Consider the following 14068-nt stretch of genomic DNA (forward strand, 5'->3'; position numbering starts at 1 on the left):
AGTATAAGGCGGATGGGCTGAATGAAATAAGATTATGAATTTTTATAAAAAGTCTTACAAACTGTGGTTCAGCTTCAATAAACCTTACTTTTAATGTTTGTTACCACTGATCTTTTAATATTAGTTTGAGTTTGAGAAAATAAGTCCACAAACGGCATGTGCTCTCTTGCCAGGATTTAAAAGATAGGCATTTTAAAATATTGTCACTAATTAAGATAACTAATTGAGTGATTTAAAATTAATCTGATTTCTGCCTGGCTAGTGTGGCTCAGTGAATTGTGCGCCAACCTGCGAACCAGAGGGTTGCCAGTTCAATTCCCAGGCAGGGCACATGCCTGGGTTGTAGGCCAGGTTCCTAGTAGGGAGTGTGCAACAGGCAACCTCACATGGACGTTTTTCTCCCTCTCTTTCTCCCTCCCTTTCTGCCTCCCTTCCCCTCTCCCTAAAAATAAATAAAAGTCTTTAAAGCTAATCTGATTTCTTTGTCTGTGGAACACTCTAAGGCCTCTGGCTCTTCCTGGCCACAGTAGTTGCTTCTCTCTGCTGTTCTCTTTGCCTGCATTTGAGACTTTAAGCTTTGAGAACATTGCGCTTTTGAAGCTTGTTAGTGCTGTGAACAGATTTATGTGGGTGGTGAACAAATTATTTTTTCTTGATCTAGGGGAGACCATTTGCACTCAGAAAACCCAAATCTATAAATATAATCCTAAGGAAAAAAGTATTAAGTCAGTTGCAGTTTTTAAATATTACTCTATTCATGAAAACTCTTAGGTTAGGTTTAGTTGCCAATCCATCTGTCTTATAGTTAACTGCAAGTGTTCATTGATATCTCATTCTGTCTTCAGAAATAAAAATCCAAATATTTACAGGCATACCTCAAAGATATTGCGTGTTTGGTTCCAGACCACAGCAATAACTCAAGAATTGCAATAAAGTGAGCCTTAATCTTTTTGCTGGTGGAGGGTCTTGCCTTCAGTTTGTAAGAAATGCAACATCTGTGAAGCACAATAAAGTGAAGAGCAATAAAACGAGGTATGCCTGTACTATAACGCCATTGTAAAAGCTGAAACGTTAAAGAACTGTTGCAGGATGGGAGAGGTGAAGTTATTTAAAAGTTACTTTGATTAAGCCAGTTTGGAAGGTGGCTTAAGCCTGAGCATCCTACTTCATTACCTACTTCAGTAGCACCTGTGGTCACAGAGACTATACTTTTCTGTTTAACAAAGTCTCTGAATTTGAAAGAGTTTATAGAAACCTAAGTGATTAGGCATTAATATTTCAGATAAATCAAAAGGAGAGGAGAACTAACCCAGTGTTGTTACTATAATTTTCATTTGTTAAGTTTCATTTCAGTAGTTCAACTTTGGCATTTTATGGTGCATTGAAGTCTTAGGTTCTTAGAATCCTTTTTCCCTTTTCAGAGTTTTAAAGCTAAACGAAGTAGAAAATAATAGTGCCCAACATCAGATCTCTGAAGATTTTGTCATTTTGGCCAACAGGGAGAACAAAGTAAGAAATACTTTGAAATCCTTTGTATATCACTGTCTTTCTATACAAGAATATGATAGTACAAATGTGTTTGCCTTTTTGTATGGGTGAAAAGAACAGCACAATCCTATACGTCTGTTCATTTTGTCTACATTGATAGCTAGTCTTGACCTCATGTATGTAGGAGATTTGAAGAGAGTTGTTTATATTAAGTTTATGTTTTGCTTATTTCTATTTCCTTTCTGGGTTTCTCTTTAAGTTTTTATTCATGAATTATCAACCTTTGGGTTTAATTAATTGTGCAGACTTAGAGTAAGTTGGGGAAGATATAAATCTTTAAAAATCACATACCATGCTTTAACTCCAGATAGTCTTTTTCCTTTAACATATAAATTAAGAATATGAAGAAAGTCATGCAAAAGGAAATTTCTAAAAGCATATCCCCTCTATTTGCTGTACTACATTAAAGCAAAATCAGAAGGGCAAATGAAGTAGCAAATCTGTAAACTTTGTATTTATTTTTGCCTATTTTAGTATTTTATCCATTAAAAACTTTACTGTATTTTTACTAACTGGAAGATCAGAAATCTGATTCAGAATTTGATCAATTGAGAAAAGAATTGTGGATATTGGAGAAGGGTTGGTTAATTTTACCAAATTTGCTAATATAATTTTACAATTGACTGCATATAATAGGGCTTGTCTCATCTTCTTATTTCTTTCCATATGATAGAATGAAAACTTACCCACTGTTACTGCTTCTGGACGGGTGGTAAAAAAGAAATTTAACCTTCTGGATGACGACCCAGAACAAGAGGTATTACTTTAGCCAGAGATAACAAACCCAACTAGTGTGCACTTGCCCTGTGGTTTTTAAATTATGCTTCCCAGACCCTGAGCTAGAAATTGGGAGTGCGCTCCATACAGGCTTGGTTGGTAGGACTGTGCATACTGCTTCAACCAATGCATTCCCCAGTATCCTCTCTCTTCAGATTAGAATTATTCATAAAATTTTATTTGCAGAAAGGTTCATAGGACTGAAATATTTGAAAACACTTTCAAAGTTGTGTTGGGGGCAGAATGTGTACTCTTTCTAGGGTAATCTCTAAATAGAAAATTCTTGAGTTATATCCTGATGACTTTATGGGTTTTGCCTTATTTTTTTCCTACCGGACATGGATATGTTTGTTAATGTTTGCGGGCCAAGGGAGGAGGGTATGAAGGTGTAGTAAATCAGTTCAGCCTCTGGCCTCAACTTGGCACTACTAGTCACTGAGCTAATACATTTTTATCCCTTTCTTTTAAAGAGTCATTGGAAGGATTTTTGAAATCAACTGACAGTTATCATCCTTCAAATATATAGCTCTTGCAAAAACACTAAATCCATTTAGACCATAAAATTATATTGTTCATGTGACTCTTTCTAGGTAAAAATATAAAAGTAGCCTTTTAAGGATAGTTTTTGAAAATTAAAAAAAATAGACTGGTGGTGACCTAGTATGTGGCTGTCAAAAAAAGAAAATAGGTATATTTATGAACCACAGAAATCTGTTGAGAACAAAGCAGAACACTCCCTACCCTGCATATAAAACTATATTCAAGAAAGAAATTCTAAAATTACCAAAAGGTTGCAAAAATAATTAAGCGGGGAGGAAGGTAGTAGCAAAGAGAGGGAGAGATTCTACATTATGAGATGAGGAAACAAAAACTTTTAGCCCGTAAAGGACAAGTTGAAAGGGGTTGTGGCTAAAATCTATAAAATCACTGACACGCATACAAGGAGTCACCCTTTGAAGCTGACCAGGTTTAGATTAAGGCAAAAGCATAAATGCAAAAGAACCACAGGTAATAAATCTGTAAATTTTTATGCCATAGGTGGTAAAGACAGAAAATACAAATGGATTCGAAGTCAGTTTGACCAAATGTATGTGAAGGATTAGAATGTGGTGATTAGGAGAAACCTGCTGTGCCTGCCAGGATGTGTCTCCCTGGGGGAGTCCCCTGGGGGGCTGTTGGAGTCCCAGGTTTTCTTCCTTGAGTTCTGGAGTTAGGTTTTTCTCCCTTAAATCTTTACCATCATTAATCTAACTAACATCTCTCCATCACTCCTGTTCTGTGGGATGGATTTCAGTTCTTAATATTCTCCCTTGAGTATAAGCAGTAGTTTTTTGCTTTCTTTGGGAAATTAAGAAGGGTTTAAAAAAAAATAAATGGCAAATAGGGTCATAAGTAGTGTATGATAGGCTGTCAGTTCTTCTTAAAATGACTCATTTGAGGTCAGTGGGCTGTCCTCAGGTATCTGGGAACCAGGGAGCACACATGTCAGAGACAGCAGTTGAATACCTGTTTTAAATTTGGAGGAGCTCTGGTTTGCTGTCATAATAAAGAATTTCAGTTATAGTTTGGCTGAGATGTACATAGACTTAGTTCTGTTTGTCAAAGTCTTGAAAATCTTGAGACTGATGCTTTAGATACTGTAAGTAGAGACACATTTCTCCTATGTTCCCACCCATTCATTCTTTTTCTACATATTTTCATAGGTAACATGGTAGTTAGACTACAAATGTAGAGATAATCTAACTGAATAACTGGATTTGTCCTTTTTTCCCTGTCTTATCTGTCTGTTCTCCAAGACTTTCAAAATTGTGGACTATGAAGATGAGTTGGATTTGCTTTCTGTGGTAGCTGTTACTCAAATAGATGCTGAAGGAAAAGCTCACTTGGATTTCCATTGTAATGAATTTGGAACTTTACTTAAAAGCATTCCACTAGTGGAGTCATGGGATGTGGTGAGTAAAGTTCACAAGATACAAAGTTGTAGGAGTTCTCTTTATAGGTAGCTTTTATTGAAACAGATGTTACCATGTTTGTATTAGTCCAACCTCACCTAGACCAGTGGCCACATGAAAGAGGTTATTGGACTACATGCAGGACAAAATGAGTACTTCTTATGACTTCCTTCTCTAGGGACTAGAGGATGTTGCCTTACCAGTAGCCGTAAAGCTAAGGCCTTATATTTTTTTCCTGAGACATTCTGTTTATTTCCTTACCATAGCCTTTGGTTTTCTCTCATTTTAAGTTTGGTAATATTTAAAAAAATAAAAGTATACTTACTGTATTGAGTCCCCACAGTTATTTAATAGAGGTCATATCTAAGGTAGGGTTTCCAGGCACTCTTGGAAGCATTTGTCTACCCTTCTGAGTATTATAGAATATAAAAGTTACAAGGAATAGTAGACAATTTCATCCAATTCTTGTTTTAGCAATGGAATCCTGAGAGGTTTAACAATGTGCCCACGTGGTAAAATAGGTGCAGTATCAGCAAGAGAATGTGGGTGTTCAGACTCCTAAGTGCAGGGCTCTTTTCATTTTTAGCATTTTGTGTCATGCTTTTCTCGTAGGTAATCTGCATATCCACAAATAATGAAAAATAAACCATTTTGGGGACCTAATTTGCATCCAAGTATAAATTTGAAGATCCCTAGCATAGGTGCTGTGACATTTTAGTGACAGAGCAGTGAATATGGTTATATGAAGAGCCTCCATTTGACTGTGTTTTCATTGCAGACCTATAGCCATGAAGTTTATTTTGACAGAGACTTGGTGCTGCACATAGAACAGAAACCCAGCAGGATCTTCAGCTGCTATGTTTACCAGATGGTATGCGACCCTGGGGAGGAAGAAGAAACCACAAACAGAAGTTGAAAAAAAGAATGAGATCATTTTAAATTTTGAAATGTAATGTGAGACTTTTAGCCATACACCCCAGCAACTGTGTCCAGTCCTCCTTTTTCTTATCCACATATCAAGATCTCCAATATTTTCCAGAAAAGCTCTTGTAATCACTTCAGATGACTGTGATTTCTTTTTTAAATTCTTGCCATACAAGGTGGTGAGAACTTCATTTTATGTAAAGGGTTTTTAGAATGTTCTCCCAAGAAGCCTAGCATTTTAGAGCTTTTAGCTAGTGGTGATGTAAATATAAAGTGTATTTCAATCAGGTGTTTAATATGGCTCTTAAAAGATAGTATGGAATTGTGATTGCTAAGATTAGGAGGGAAAGACAAAAAGAAAGATACAGAAGATAAAGAAATCCTGTGTTCTCTATACCAAACTTTGCTTAAGGGTGAGAAATGAGATCTGTAATGTGAAAACATACTTTTGAGCCAAAAATGTGTCATCACAGTTTTTTTTTAATCTTATATATGTATCTGTGTTTTATATTTGTACAGATTATTTTTTCTTCCATGGTTTTATTCTCTTGGCTTGATGTTTCCGTTGATTATTTGTGTTTTTATCACAGACTAATGTAAAAGATTCCAAGCAAACTTCAAGTGAAATTTTTTCCAATATGGAGCTTGTTCAGCTATTAATTATTAAGAATATTATACTCATTTCACCATTTTGTTTATTTGTTGTGTCTTCCAGTGTGCTTAGGCTGTATTTTCAAACCTATGCAATAAGATAAAAGTGTATCCTGGGCTGTGCCAGTTCTGTTCCCTGTAGAGGAGCAGGTCCTTCCAGGAGTAGTTTGGGAACTACTTAGCTAGAAAAAAACTTTTGGTTTTATCTTAGTTCTGAAATGAGCATTTTTTCTTCTTTGTTAGAACTGGTCTAAATATGATCCTTGAACTCAGATAATCATTCTTCAGAATGTTAAATAAAAGCAACCCAAGTAAAAGGAGAAAATATTTATTTGTGCTTCCTGTTTGAGAAATCCTGTTGCTTGCAACACACATGTTCAGCACATTCCTTTGAGTCAGCCTCAAAAAAAAAAAAACAAAACTGGTAAAAACAGAAGGGGAGGAAAGAGCAGTAAAAAATCATTGCTCATTCCAATTTAAGGGTAAAAATAGGGGATTTTAGCTTTGATGAGTTACATAAAAATCCTTCAGTTTTTTCCCCTCAGTTTTGACTTGATCTCATGTTAAGAATTCTGGGAATTTTTCCCCTGTTCTGCCCTTGAAGTTTGTGGGTAAATTTCAAGCTTGTTATAATCAACAGGGCTAAAGAGAGAATAGGTATTAGCTATTCTAAGAGTCAAGAAATTAGTATCGGAGTCCATAAATTTTTTTTAAAAAAAGGAAAAAACCTAAAACCATCTTTTGTGCAACAAAAAGAAAGCTTGGTCACATTTTAGAATAAGGAAAAACATTGAAATGTGGGCTAAAAATAAAATCTTTCTGAATGTGATCTTACGTGTTATAACTAGTGATTACCTCATGAGCAAGATGGTAAAACTTACCTTTCTATATTAAATTTGAATACTTTTATAGCTACTAATTCAAAAATTCATTCTAGTTTTATGCATACTTAATAATATTTAATATTTGTAACTTTCAGAGTATTTTAGAGACATGACATGATTATAAAACAGCTGAAAAGTTTCAATGTGCTGGATATAAGCCCCCAGTTTCCAATTAGATACTAAATAAATGGTCCTTCCCAGTTAATTTAAATCTTGAAAAAGAAGGAATAGATGAAAAATACTAGGGAAAAGAAAGAAAGCAGTGTTGTGTGGGTTTCAAAGCAGATGCATAAAGTATACACTTTGTTTCCAAGAATGTTTCAGGAAAGGATGTCCTAAGACTGGAATCCAGTAAGATTTTTTCAAAAAGAGGTTTATTGAGTTTCTCCTTGTCCTTCAAGTTGTTGCCTTCTTTTGATGAAATGCTAGAAAGGAACTCACCTACTTGTAAAGGCACCTGTGAACCGAGATCCCAGCCTGCTTTGTTCATGAGGGGCATGTGGGTGTGTGCTTCTAGTCTAGATCTGATCTGACCACTAAGAAACTCCTAATTAATGTCTCACCACTGCCAACATCAAACTAGACTAGATCTAAATGCCATATGGACCAGGCAGGAAAGAAAACACTGGGAGAAAACAAGAGATATCTTATCGTAGTTACTATTTGAACTACCTAGTGAGGAGATGATACTGTTCTATTTAAACAAATTAAGGTACTCTGCATTCTTCTACAAATTGAATGTTTTGTGTCTTGTACATACTATTTTTAAAATGGTAAATTATATTTATTGAATGCTTTCTGTTGACCAGTCATTGTGACACATGTACAATGAATTGTTTCAACATTCAGCATAACCATATGAGGTATGAATTACATTATAAAGATGAACTGCATTATACAGATGAGGAGAGTGAGAAATACAGAAATTAATTTGCCCAGGGTCCCACAACCAGTAAGTGTGGAGGTGGGAAACATCCAGATTTGTGTGATGGAAACTTATGCCCAATTTCCTCCAAAACTCTCAAAAGGCAAAGGATGTTATTTTATCCCATATACAGCATTCTGACAATTATAATGTTGGGTACATAGGAAAATGTTTAATAAATGGTTTTTAAATGATGACTGAATGGATATCCAAATTTGGGACAAAGCTTGGCTGAATATGATTGGCCAAACTGTATCTCACAGCTGACGACATAGGAGATGATTCTTCATTCAATGGTTAAAACTAATTCTTTAAAAAGGTACAAAATGTGTGCCCTCATTCTGTTTATGGTGTTGATAAACACAGTATTAGTAATTACTTTTAATGCAACTTCGCTTCCCTTTCAATAATATTTACATTTTTTAAACTTTCGTACCATATTTACATATATCATCTACATTTTAGAATTTCAGAGGCTAATTTTTCATTCCTGTGTTGCTGTAGAATCTCTATCTTAAGAAAAAATTATTTATTTGGGCAAAGGATATATTACAGAAAGATAAAACCAACTGAGGGCTTTCTCCATCATTTTATTATAAAAATTTTCAAAGACATTGCTATAAGTTGACAGAATTTTATGGTAAATACCCAAATACCAACCACATGGATTCTGTATTTCACTCTACATTGTTTTATTATTTACTCATGTTACTTTTATAATTCATTTCAAAATAAATTGCAGACATGGTATACTTTTCTCTAGTACTTCAACAGGCATATCATTACATAATTTACTATTGTTTAATTTTTTAAATTTTTGAGGTACACTTACATGCATGAAGGACACAAATGTTAAGTATAAATTTGCTGAATTTTTGCAAATGCATACACCTGTGTAACGCAAACCCTTTGCAAAATTAAGACCATTGCAATCATCCCAAGAAATTTCCTGATGCCACTTTCCAGTCAATCCCACTACACCTATCAGGTGTAATTACTGTTCTGATTATTTTACCTCACAGATTAAGTTTGTTTAGTCTAAAACTTTATATAAATGATATCATGCAAAGCATAATGCTGCTTTCACTCACCGTCTATTTGAGGTTACTTCATGTTGCATGTATCTGTGGTCCATTTCTTTTTATTGCCAAGTATTCTTTTGTATGAATATGTCGCAGTTTGGTTTTTCTTTTTTTCTTTTTTTCCTTCATTTTGCTGTTGATGGACACCTGGGCTGTTTCTACTTAAAAAAACAAACCAAAAAAACCTATTATAAATAAAGCTGCTGTGAATATTCTAACCTGTGTCTTTATTCCTTGTAGGTAAATGTCTAAGGATGAAATTGTTGGGTTCTAGAGTAGGTACATGTCAAGTTTAATAGGAAGCTTGAACAATCTTCCAGTTGCTCCATATTTTCTCCAACATTTGTGTTTTTTTTAAGTCTTTTTTATCTTAGTGTTTATGGTGGGTATATAGTCTTTCCTAGTTGATACTTAGGTTGTTTCTCCCGGTGCCTAGCAGCCCTGCCCTCAGCTCTGTCACCTGACCTTTTTTAATACCACCCCGCCCCCACCAGGAACTAACGAAAACTTTTTTTGTGTGTATAATAGTTAAGATAACTCAAAGCTCAGCTTGACTTATTCCTTTTCAAACATGGAAAACGTTGCTCAGCAAGGAACCCTGTTTCCTTTCAGGGAGACCAGCATCGGAGAACAGACCTGGGTTACTAAGGGGACACGTTAGACTGTTCCACGTGACCAACAGAGCTGAATGGCACCAGAGAAGAGGCCGCATGAAACATAATAAAAGAATATGACCATTTTCTTTAAAGGCTATGAGTTCATGTTATTTCTAAATCAGTGAAATTTCTGCTATAAAATAAAAGCATATTAAACAAGCTTTATCCTTTCCCCAATGACTATATTGGATCCTGATGTGGTTTTAATTTATGTTTCTTTATTAACTGATGATGGTAAGCACATTCTCATGTGTTTACCTTCCATGTATAAGTTTTACATTTTATTAACATTGAGGTATAATGGACATACAATAAAATATGCATATTTAAAATGTACAATTTGATGTTTTGGTAGGTACACATCCATGAAGCCATCACCACAATCAAGGTAATAAATGTCCATCACCCCAAAGAGTCTTCCCTTGCTCCTTTATAACCCTCCCTCCTGCCTCTCCCCACTTTCTAAAGTAACCACTAACCTGTTTCTGTCACTTTAAGTTAGAATTTTCTAGATTATTATATAAATGGAGTCACATAGTACGTACTTTTTTGGGCTTCTTTCACTCAGTATGGTTATTTTGAGATCCATCTGTGTTGCATGTATCAGTAGTTCATGTCTTTCTATTCCTGAGTAATACTGCATTGTTTGTGTATAGTCGCAATTTAATATACTTACCTGTTAATGTACATTTGGGTTGCTTCCTTTCTTTTTTTTTTTTTGGCTACCACAAATAAAGTTCCTACATATATTTGCAGACAAATTTGTATGGACCTATGTTTTATTTCTGCTTGGTAAAAACCAAGGGGGAAATGGCTGGGCCATATGTTAGGTATATGCTCAACTTTTTGAAAAATTTCTGAATTGTTTTTCCAAAATTGTTGTACCATTTTATATTCCCATCATCAGTATATGAGAGTTCCAGTTGCCCCAAAATCCTTGCCAGTGCTTGGTTTGGTCAGTCTTTTTAATTTTAGACATTTAGTTTAGGTTTTACATTTACCTTTATAATTAATTTTTGTTAACTTTTTGTATGGTGCAAGGCATGGATCAAAGGGGGGAGGTGGTTTGTTTTTTGAGTGTGTGTTTGTTTTTGCATAGGATATCCAATGCATAGGGATAACATTCAGTCTTTCACCATTAAGTATGACATTAGCTATAGGTTGTTTGAAATGCCCTTTATGAATTTGAGGAAGTTCCCTTCTAGTCCTAGTTTTTTGAGTTTTTATTGAATGTAGATGTTGGAGTCTGTCACATCCTTTTTCTGCATCTGTTGAGATGATCATATGGTTTTTCTATTTCAGACTGTTAATATGGTAAGTTACATTGGTTTGGTTTTTTAACATTAAACCAACCTTGAATTCTTGAGATAAATCCATAGGAGATCTCCAAATTTCCAACTATATTTAAAGTCAGACAATTTCTGCAGTTCCACTTATTCACATTGTGTGAAAAATAATTCATAAAATTTACCATCACATTTGTACTGTGGTACACATTAATAGATTCAAGTTCATTACGCTTAGATGACTTCTAGACATTACATTTCAATGTCTGAGATGACTTTCAGACATTTATTGACATTTGCCAGAGGTTTTGTCCTCATATAAACAGAATTTAGCAGGTTAGGATTTATAACCTTGAAGGAACTCTGGGCATGTTGCAGCCTCTTCCTCTCTTCTCAGCCCACAAGGTTCATACAGTAAATTATACCTGAAGTAGAAAAGTTAGTCAATATCTGCATGACCCAAGTTACCTCTTTGAACCATTTTAGTTTAATATACTTTAAAACCTTGAACCACCCCAAAAGCGGTGACACGGTTAACTAAATTCATCAAGATGCAATTAGTGAAAGGATTCATACTGAGGCCGCTCTACCTGCTCAGATAATAAGCATTTGCAAATTGATCTCTCAAATGAAATTTAAAAAAAATTACCAATAGTTCTTTACCAATTCTTTGACCAATAAAAGTTTCATGGCTCAACCAAGTATTTTTGATTTTCTCTTAGAAGGGCATTTGCTCAAGCAGATAATGGTTTCTGAACCCTGTTTTATTTATTTATTGTACAGCTAGTCCTTTTGAACATCATTTTTTTCCTTTGAAAATCACAAACTTCAAGGGCACAGCTTTTCAGGCTCTGCCTGTAAGAGCAACAAGACTGGCTAAAGCATGGTTAAAGAATTCCAGTTTAAAAGCCATTCTAATAATTTTCCTGTCTCTAATCTGTCTTTCTGTCTTTAGAGAGCAAAACTAGAGAGAATTTAAGCACTTCTCAGCCCCACCCTTTCCTACTCTTAAACCTAAATTATTACACAACATCTGCTGGAAGATACACTGGCTGACAGTCTTGTGTGAACTTCAAGAGGTCCTTGGGCCCACTGCCTCATCTAATACAACATTGCAAACGTTCCATTCCCGAGTTTGTCTTTGTCTCTCTTATCAGCTGGACTCTTGACCCAGTGGTTTCCATTGGCATTTCTGCGGGAAAGTCTGGGGTGCCTCTGCCAATTTGGAGTGATCCAAAAGATCACTGCCAGAGTTGGAGTGAACATACACTTTATGGTCCAAATACAGACACTTCTGGTAGTGAAAAATGTTGCTAATCATGCCTGGACAATAGGCATAAACCAAGCCCCTTCTAAGCATGGTCACCCTACCCAGAGCTAATAGAAGTAACCAGGAAATTAGAAATCTTTCCATTTATATTTTCTAATTTTTTTTCAATTAGTATGTCAACTTCATAATCAAGGAGGCAATGGACACAATCCATTGAAATAATTTCTTATTTTCATTCACAAAATATTTATAGCCCCTCGCCAAGGGTGATCCTACTGCTGCACTGGTATTCCTGGGTATTTTCTCCTGCCGTTTACCTATGTCTCCCATTAATTAATATAAGGCCATTTTAAGGTCTGGGGGTCTTTGTGTTAGGTCCACTTTCGACATCATTCTGTATTATCAAACAAAAATGGTATAAATAATGGAAAGACACCAACAGAGGATAGGAAAGCTTCTGTCATAGAAAAGTATAAACAGAGATGATCCGCAAATCTCAGGGGACCACAGAGCATGCCAGAGGACAGGCTTTACCAACCCACTTGGATGCTGATACCACTCGGGCCAGGCGAGGCTCCTCTAGGTGTGAGCTGCTCGCTTTTGCCTTGTCATGAGGAACTCTACACTTTCCCGATTCTACAGACTCTGACTCTGTGCTTCTTGTTAACAGGTACAACTAGTACAAAGCAATTCCAGTATATTCAGCAAATTTTACTGGGAGACAAGGTAAAGGTCAGTGTCCTAGGTCTAACATCCCTCAGAAGGCCAAGATTTCATACCTGTCTGGGGTTCATTTCTACATGACCCCCATGTAGACCAGGTCTTGTGATTTTTTTAAATGGTAGAAATCTTGATGTGTGTTAACATTCCAATTTTTAAATGATGGTCCTTAATTCTGATTTGAAAACACTATTTAAGCCAAATAAAATTAATCTTCAGGTCGTGACAATTTTCATGTATGCACATGGGTATAATATCTGCAAGAGCCAATAGTGTTTGCGTCTAAACCTCTTTTTACCTGTTGTGTACGTGTTACTGTCATCATATAATTTATTACATTAATCCATGAGATGTGAGCATTTTTAAAAAGAAAAGTTTGGGGTTTTTTTCTATTAAAAAGATTAAATACTTTGGAAAGACTTGCTACAATCAAGTCACTAAAAATCGCTGTCAGATAAGGAGTGGACAAAATAGCTGTGAAAAGATCGAAAGACATCTTAGCCTTGGGTTCCTCACAAACAGCCTAAGGCAAAAGCTTATGTGCTACTTCTTTGATAAGGAGCAACACCTCAGCAGGAATGAGGAGTAGGAGGAATGAAGCAGATCCAGAAGGTAACTCAATATGAGGATGTGGTATCAAGTTGTCCCGCTAAACACAACAAAAATGCTTGATTTCATGGAGCAACCTCTGAGAAGCCACATAAACAGTGTCCCTGGGTAGTTTGTGAGGGACAGGTTGGGAGAAAGCAAGAAGAATGTATCTCCCAGTTCTTATCTACCACTCTTCAAGGGCTCACCGCCAGAACACAGCTCTCCTGAATCTGAGATTGCACAAGACAGAATTCACCTTGATGTCAATGGGCGGGAAGCAAGGGGAACTGAGAGCAACACGGTATGAATGAAGTCTGAATTTGTGCAAGTGCCTGGTAAACGGGGGAACTGAAAAAAATTGGAAGGATTCTGACTCCGATTCCTTCATATGCGTCTTTGAATTCTGGCCTGCTTTAGAAATACCAATTCTGGATATATCCAGTGAATGTGGTTAATGCCAGGAAGATGGCAAAGAACACCAATCAGTAAACTCAAACCTAAAAGTAAAGGCCTTGGCCTACTATCAAAGATAGTTAAATAAATGTATTTTTGTGCTTTAAGTTGGAATAAAATGTTTACAGGTTATATACATCTAAATATAATGATTTCCTTTTTAATTAACTTGATTGATTGATTGATTGATTGATTTATGAGATGGGAAGAGAGAAAGAGGGAGAGAAACATTGATGCAAGAGAGAAACATTGTTGCCTCTCATGGGACCAAACCAGCAGCCCAGGCATGTGCCCTGATGGGGAATAGAACCGGTGACCTTTCGCCTTGCCCGAGGACACCCAACCAACT

General features: G+C 35.9%; 1 protein-coding gene across 2 annotated transcripts in view; it reads left to right on the top strand.

The window, feature by feature from the left end:
• DCAF17 (DDB1 and CUL4 associated factor 17) overlaps positions 1-6648 on the top strand; it is a 29555-nt gene extending 22907 nt beyond the window's left edge. For both annotated transcript variants that reach the window (XM_054562311.1, XM_054562312.1), the window contains 4 exons: positions 1422-1509; positions 2222-2305; positions 4122-4277; positions 5056-6648. In XM_054562311.1, coding sequence (XP_054418286.1) covers positions 1422-1509; positions 2222-2305; positions 4122-4277; positions 5056-5193 — 466 coding nt within the window. In that variant the 3' untranslated portion in view covers positions 5194-6648. The remainder of the gene's footprint in view (positions 1-1421; positions 1510-2221; positions 2306-4121; positions 4278-5055) is intronic.
• Positions 6649-14068: the final 7420 nt, after the last annotated feature.

Source organism: Pteronotus mesoamericanus, unplaced genomic scaffold, assembly GCF_021234165.1.
Source record: "Pteronotus mesoamericanus isolate MK-2021 breed Mesoamerican mustached bat unplaced genomic scaffold, CSHL_Meso_final scaffold_651, whole genome shotgun sequence".
NCBI classification, from domain to species: domain Eukaryota; kingdom Metazoa; phylum Chordata; class Mammalia; order Chiroptera; family Mormoopidae; genus Pteronotus; species Pteronotus mesoamericanus.